The sequence below is a fragment of the Manihot esculenta genome, chromosome 3, assembly GCF_001659605.2.
Source record: "Manihot esculenta cultivar AM560-2 chromosome 3, M.esculenta_v8, whole genome shotgun sequence".
Classification (NCBI taxonomy): domain Eukaryota; kingdom Viridiplantae; phylum Streptophyta; class Magnoliopsida; order Malpighiales; family Euphorbiaceae; genus Manihot; species Manihot esculenta.
Window position 1 is genome coordinate 27,208,778 of NC_035163.2, and position 8,041 is coordinate 27,216,818.

Here is an 8,041-nt window from a genome sequence, read left to right on the forward strand (position 1 = left end):
AAGTGCATGGAATAAAAAAAAATTGATTGTGAATTTTCTTACTTACCCATTTTGAGATTTGTTATTTTTTTAAAATTTTTTTTCATTAGAAAAAGAATAAATCAATTGTAAACTAAAATCTTTAATGATAAAAAAAATCATGATTATAACCATTCATTCAAAATAGTTAGGGATGAGAAAGGATCTAGCGGAGATAAGAAGGATTATCTGACAGCGGTTCGATCCGATAAATTGACCGATAATTTGGAATTGATTCCATTAAATTCTCGAAAAAAAGAATCTGCAAAATAGAAAAGATGTTTAGGGTCCATCGAATATACCCCGGTAGGCACCATTTGATATTCAAATTAAATAAGTATTATTTAAGAGATTAACTCTTTTTTGAGTATTAGTTTTTAGAGAAGACAGAGTCTCTGTCCGAGTTTCTTAATTGATATATCAGAAAAAGAGTCCCCATTTTCAGAAAACTCTTTTATTTTTGGAAGAGGCAATGTGCTGGACTAAGATGCTAGAGTTATCTCTCTCATCCAAGTCTTTATTTGGTAAAGTGGATTTCGAGATATTTGTATTCCGATTTTTTATTTTATGTCCCATCGAATTGGATAGTGGCATGGTACGGTAGGTATGTCTGATAATAACTGATCAATACTGAGTCGTTGAACCCTACCCTAGTAGGTGTATTAGGTAGCTGGACAGTTTTTATGCACGCGTATTTAGTATCTCGGAGTGAGTTAGAAGGAGTCGACTATACTATGGAGGTCGATTGATTTGCTCTAATTTCGTTAGGTCATGCTCAGTCGGCACGACCCTCCTTGAGATCGATAGTTTTATTTCTAGGATGCGGTGCAGTATGAGTACTGAAGAGGTCGTTATGCTCATTTTAAGTATTGGGAAGGTCAAGAGTGCTAATGACCTGAACTTGACCTTCAATCCCTTATAGGTCGGTCTTTTTTTTAGCTCAATCAGATCAGGTGAAAAGATTAAATAGCTTCTTTCAAATTACGCTTTCAAATTACGTTTATACGTATCACGATTTTAACATTTATTATTTTTAATATATTATCAGTTAGACAATAGTGTAATCGAGTTTTATTTTAATTTATTTTAAAATGTAAATTTTTGAAGAAAAATATTATGCTAACGAATAAAAGCAAACGATATAAATAAATATTGATATGGGTAAGAAGAGAAGAATGTGAGGATTTCGTTTGGTAAGGACTCAACAAGCAAAGCTTCACCATCACCAACCATGGAAAGAAAGCTTAACCGTCAAACACCAAATATAAAGATGCAATTAAGGAAAATTGATTATAAATAATTAGAGATCAATGAGAGGCAAGGCATATATGATATATCCAAGAATTTCGTAGCTGGCTGGGGATGGTGTCATCAATGCTCGACTTTTGAATTTGAAGCAGCTAGGGAATAATCTATCATATGCATTTTCTCAGTAGCCAGAGAATGTGGTTTTTCTTTTTACGTCGACAACTTGCACTTGCTTGCTTTTAAGCTGTGGATTGGATGAGGATTTTATCTGATACAAACAATTGATTCTCGAGAGAGTTGATGTTTGGTTTAAAAATTTTACATCTGGTGTAGTTAAACGAGATTTTTCCAAAATTCTCTCAACCAAAATACCTATTAACTGAGGGATATAATGGAGTGGGGCTTAACAAATTGAGCATCTCACTTCAACTCCCTCGAGTAAACCCATACACATTCCAAAATGTGGCTTTTATATACATATATATATATCATTCGGTAATGTTTTTTGTATTAGGACAGTTAATTAAATATCCTTTGACAAAAAATATAATAAACCTCACCCTATACACCGACCCAGTCTCTTTTTTTTCCGACATGCATCCAGTCTATTGTACCAGTGTTAGGCACACAGACATTTTTCTTCTCTTTGATTTGTTCTACACCACCGCCATTCGTGGAGCAAATCAAACATCAGCCCAAATTTTCAGGTGAACCTCCTGTCCGGCTTGGTCTGGTCAAGGGTGGGAAAGTAACCGAAGCAGATTCAGTTCACCAATATGCGTTTGCATAACTCATATGCCTAGTAGATAATATGTAGGTCTAGTTTCCAAACGCAATCTTAACGAAGGATCAACCACCACAGGAAACAAACCCAGTTAGCCAGTTAACTTGATTATTGATGCAGGCGGGCAAAAAAGGAAAAAAAAAATTATAAACTATCAACTCTAGAATGCAGCACAAGCCAAATGGCACGCTAATTCACCTATGTAAGAAACTATAGCTCAGAAATATACCGAGAATGAGACTGCAAAACAAGCGCGTGTTCATACAAGTTAGTGCTAACTTTCATTGATTATGCATGAATGGGTGAATTTTTTTTTCTACAAAATACACCCATCCTCATGCATAACCAATGGCAGAAAAGTAGTGTTCATCTGAGCATATGCTTCCCTTAGCCTCGCACATCAAGATGACCATGATAAAAATTTGAAGGTTCAAACAGGAACATCATATTGCATCGAGGCATAGCAAAAACCATTTATTTCCCAAAGGCTGCAAAAGAAATCTCCACTTGCTTTTAACAGCCTTCTAACATTTGCAAGCCCAAATCATTACAAATTCCCTCCAATGGACCATTTAAACAAAGACGGCTGCCCGGTAGAGCATGCAAAACAACAAATGCAGATCTCCAGATTTAGGCTTACCAAGCTAATATATAATAGACAACGACCACAGAAAAGGCTGTAAGAACGCATGAGTTGAGCAAATACAATTAAAATAGATAAGAGAAGCATATTCTGAACCAATAATAACTAGCTACAGGAGCATTCCATCAACAGTGACTACTTCTTAGAAACCATCTTCATTGTTAAACCTTCTATTCCCGCGAAAATTGTTGTTGAAAGATCGGGGACCACGATCACTTTCCTGGGCATAACTCACTCGAATATTCCGTCCTTGTAATTCCTGAAGACATAGCATATAAACTCAACATCTAATTCAGGAGAAAAACATTGCTCAAATCTCTTAAAATATTCTACTTCTAACCTGGCCATCCATTGCTGACAACGCTGAACTTGCAGACTCATTGCTTGAGAAGTCAACAAACCCAAATCCCCTTGACCTTCCAGAATCTCTATCAGTGATAACCCTTGCTGTGCACCAGAAAAAAACAAAGTGAATCATTATAATGACACTTGCAAGAACAAAAATCTCTATTAGTGATAACCCTTTTCTTGCTCCCCTCCCTCCCTCCCTCCCTCTTTGCCTTTGTGAAAGCAAGCATATGCAAACGAATTTATTTATTTAGTAGGTGTACAGGTGAGCAACTGCTGGACAACATTTATATTGGCTAATGATATTATGTTAATCAACAAATCATTTTACATTGGCATCTAAAATAGGCAATTGCTTCATTACCATTACCATTTGTGTTTAGTCTGAACAGAGCATAAAAGAATAATAATAAAAATAAGAAATACCTTGTTTGGAAGATGTAAAAAGAAAAAAAATGGCAGTTCTACTGTAGTTTATTTTTAACAAAGTGAAAATTTAGTGATAATTGGATAACTACCTTGCATTGGATGATCGGAGGAAGTAACTTTTATGGTGGGACAGACGAATTAATTTAACAAAACGACACCATAAAAGGCATAAAAGTTATATTTGATAAATAAATAAAAAATGTAAGAAAAGTTTTGCACCATATACGGGTTTAACCAGAAAGAGATAAAGAATGGAACACATATAAGCTCTTAGCAATTGGCTTTACCATTCACATCAAATTCCAGTTTCATTGAATTCACAATAACTATATCCTGATATGATATGAAGATTAAAACTTACCACTAACCACTTCACCGAACCCAGAAAACGCATCCTTCAGAGACTGGTCATCAGTTCCATATGAAAGACCTTCGACAACATAAAAAAAAAAAAAAAAAAAAAAAAAAAAAAAAAAACCAGCAAAGTTAAACGCAGAGCACTACCGCGTTCTATATAATTCTTTTTCTATGTACAGTAGTTTTTTATACAACATTTATCAATACCTCCCACGAAAAGCTTGCTTGATGACATGCACCGAATAGAATTCAACATAGAAGCCATTTCAAATTGGCCACTCCGAGGAAAGCTCTGCCTCACCAGGCTCCCAAGTTTGTTACAGAATGCCATTTATAACTAATGAAGATTAATCAGCACATCCACAGTGAAATGAAGGAAAAATCTAGATTAGTGCTCAAAATCCCAGCTCTAAACAATTACAACTTTAATTATGCAGGAAGAAACTATTTATCCATCAACTACAATCGAAATCAACGGGAATGGACAAGCAAAGCTAAATATGTAAACTAGGGTTAAGAGAAGAGCATACCTTTGAGAAGAAAATCGAAAACTAACTAAAGGAGCGGCTAGGGTTTAAGCACCAAGTGAAATCGAGAGTGCGAAAAATATCTTCCAGTTTTATAGTGAGAAGGTTCAGTGGGGCGGCGTTCAGCTGCGGCTTGTCCTTCTTGAGATTGATGGAAATAGCTGCCACGTGGAGTTGTACGTTTGACTATCCGGTCAAAAGAAGGATGTTTTGTCATTATGTACAAGTTTATTTTACTGTAGAATTGTAAATGGCAATGCAGCCTTGTTCTTATCCATGCCACGTAGGTTCGGATAGATAATCTTCCCAACAAAAAAAAAAAACAAGGTTTTGTAAATAAATTAATTATTCAATATATTTTTCCTTCCGCATAACTATATTATTAATTTAAAATATTGACTATAAAATAAATTATGATTTTTTTTTATCTACAAATTAAGGGGAGGGGGTTTTGATCGTACTCTGTCCCAAATGCTTTTCCCAATCCAATGAAAAGTGGCAAGCAAATAAATTACGATTGAGTTTTTAAAGTAATAACGAAATTTATGACTAATTCTTAGTTTATTTTAAGTACTAACTTGGTTTTCAAATTTTTCACATCATTAATTTCTTTTTTAACATAAAATAACTTTTTTTAATTAAAAATTAAAAAAATAAAATTTAAAATCTATTAAATTTATTCATATATATATTTATCATCAAATTAAATTTATAAATATTAAAATAATTTATTATTATAATTTAAAATTTAATTTTTTAAAATAATTATATTTTATATTTAATAATTATATATATTATAAAATACTAAATATTAATAATAGCTGATGTAATCGATAATAGCCAAAAAATAATATTTTATTTTATAAAATAAAAAAGTGAAGTAATATTTATGAACAATCACTCTAATATTAAAATAAAAAATATATAAATAAAATTATTTGCATTTAGAAAGAATGCATAGGAATATATATTTTAAATTTTGTATATATTTTATTTTTATATAAGTGATAAAATCAATTAGTGATGCTTTTAAAATTCAATTAATATGATAAAAAATTTCAAAAATTTATTATATAATATTTTTAAACCATAATTTAGATATCACGACAGTTTTAATTAAACTTAAATTGGTGAATCTTTTTAAAAATTGATTATTATGTTAACGAGTCTTTTTTTTTTTATAACTGAGACTTGTATGATTAAGTATCATGTATTATTAATATTATGGCATGTAACTTCATTGAAAACAATACTTGATATATTTTAAATGTATATTATTTTATATTAATAATAATAATATTTTTAATAATTAATTAAAATAAAAAATTAATCCAAATATAATATTTTTATAATATTCATTCAGCATAAATAAGTTATGTGATTTTAAATTGTGAAAATAACAAGTGATTTTTCTTTTATATAGTTTGTTGGGCAATGTTTTAATAAATATTTGTTGTTTTAAAAGTCGGTAGATATTTTGATAGTAATTATTTAAAAGATAATATAAAGTTATAATCATATTTTAGAATTATTTTTTTAAATGGTTTATGTAATAGTAAATATTACTAAAATAATATAATAATTTAGTAAAAGTATGTTTTGTCAAGTGTATAATAGTTTTTTAAAATAAAATAGTATAATTTTATTTAAATTTTAAATTGTTAAAAATTACGGGTCGGCCCAAGTGATTCATGGAGTTGGACGTGGGCTCATGGTCTGAAGCGGACCTTCGACTGTGACCAAACCAGCCTATTAGCTTGAGCCTTTACATTTAGCACAATCCAGCCCGGGTCGAATCCACGCAAGCCCATGGTTGAGTTTCCAATTGTTGTTCTTCTTTGCATGAATCAATTGGATTTTTATGACCGAAATGGCTATTATATCAAAGTTTTTGTTTTCAAATACAATGGCGTTCATGATGCTTAGGTGGTCGGTCACGCACAAAGAGTAGCAGCATAACTTCTTATTTCAAAAATATTAAATCATTTTATTAAATGCTTTAAATTGTATTTAATAATAAAATATTTTTTATTGATTAATTTTTTTAAGTACTTAAAAATTATTGATATGATGTAATAATATTTATTTAAATCCTATCGTGGGCTGTTATTATTCAATAGAGTTATGAGATAAGACTCTAATAAACGGGCACTCTGTCACGGAAGTCACAGTTATAAGAATAGAGATTTGGTTACCATGATAATCAACATTCAAAATGATATAAAACTCATTATTTTATGGTCGGTCGAACTTTTTGTAATATTTAAATTACTGTTAAAAATATTATACAACATATTCTTATTATATTTATAATCGTAAAATCTTTTATCCACTAGTCAATAGCAGTCGAATTTTCAAAAAATTCACTAACTAATTTCATCTTTTTTTATAATATAAATATAAAATATACATATAATTCAATATATGCATTATACACACTTTTCTTAACTTCAAATAATCTACTTACATTGATACGCCAGTACGTCGGTTAACAAGAGTCATTGTGAAGAATAGGAAGTTCTTGAACTAATAATGTTGCTGCTGTCATTTATTTTTGCTGCACTTATTTATTTATTATTTTTTAGTGTGTAATTTGCTTAGTCAATTGCAGTTAGAGTCAAAGCAAATAAATCTCATTACTGCCGATTTGTGGCCACGAGAATAGGTAAAGTTGTTATTTTCCTTCTTAAGGACATGTAATTTGCAGTAGCAGGACGGTAATGAAATACAAACTTTCTATTTCTTTATCAAATTTCTTGGCTTTTGATTGGGACCTATCATTGGTATCAGAGCCGCGTTATCTATCTTTTTTTTCCTTATATTTCTTTTCGATCCCTATGGCAACCAATAAGGAACGAATTAAAAACTTGAAAGCTGCTGTCGGGCAACTTCAAGATTCCATTAGCAACATGGATCAAGGGCTTAACGAAAAACTGCAGCAGATTGAAAAAGCCATCTTGAAGTTCTCTGAGATGACTCTTCCTACTAAAGAAGGAACCAGTAGTGTTGGTGACAATAGCCAGAGTCGTTCTAACACGAAGGAATCGATAGAGGGAGGAAAGCCTATTTTCGCTTTCAAACTCGCTAAAATCGAATTCCCTAAATTTTCAGGCGATGATCCAACAGAATGGATGGCTAAAGTGGAACAGTTTTTCGACTATCAAAAAACGATCCCTATTGAAAAGGTGTATTTAGCCTCTTATCATCTCCAAGGAGAAGCTAATCAATGGTGGAGGTGGATGCAACGTACATATAAAGAAGAGAACAAGGAAATTACCTGGGAGGCCTTTGTCGACAAATTATGGTCCCGCTTTGGACCCACTGAATGCGAGGATTTTGACGAGTCCCTCTCCAAAATACGACAAATTGGTCCCTTGAGAGAATACCAGCGGGAATTTAAACGCTTAGGAAATAAGGTGAAAGGATGGACGCAGAAAGTCCTAGTGGGAACATTTATGGGCGGCCTCAAAACAGAGATTTCAGATGGTATCAGAATGTTCAAGCCTAAGACACTCAAGGAAGCAATTGATTACGCTCGAATGAGGGATGAGCAGTTGCTGCGACAACGAAAGGCAACTCGCCCATCTTCCCAGTTGAGCTCTTCTTCTCCAGTTAAGGGCAAACCGACGACACTAGTAAAGAGGCTCACTTGGGAAGAGATGCAGAAAAGGAGAGCTGATGGTTTAT

At 32.2% G+C, this 8,041-nt stretch overlaps 1 protein-coding gene across 1 annotated transcript; it reads right to left on the reverse strand.

Moving 5' to 3' along the window:
* Nucleotides 1–2,511: 2,511 nt before the first annotated feature.
* Nucleotides 2,512–4,464, reverse strand: LOC110612415 (glycine-rich RNA-binding protein 2, mitochondrial). The gene is made up of 5 exons (XM_021753197.2): nt 4,358–4,464; nt 4,035–4,164; nt 3,832–3,900; nt 3,034–3,140; nt 2,512–2,952 (listed from the first exon to the last, which is right to left on the reverse strand). Exons 2-5 carry the CDS (start codon nt 4,156–4,158, stop codon nt 2,836–2,838), a joined length of 417 nt encoding a protein of 138 aa, XP_021608889.1. The 5' UTR covers nt 4,159–4,164; nt 4,358–4,464; the 3' UTR covers nt 2,512–2,835.
* Nucleotides 4,465–8,041: the final 3,577 nt, after the last annotated feature.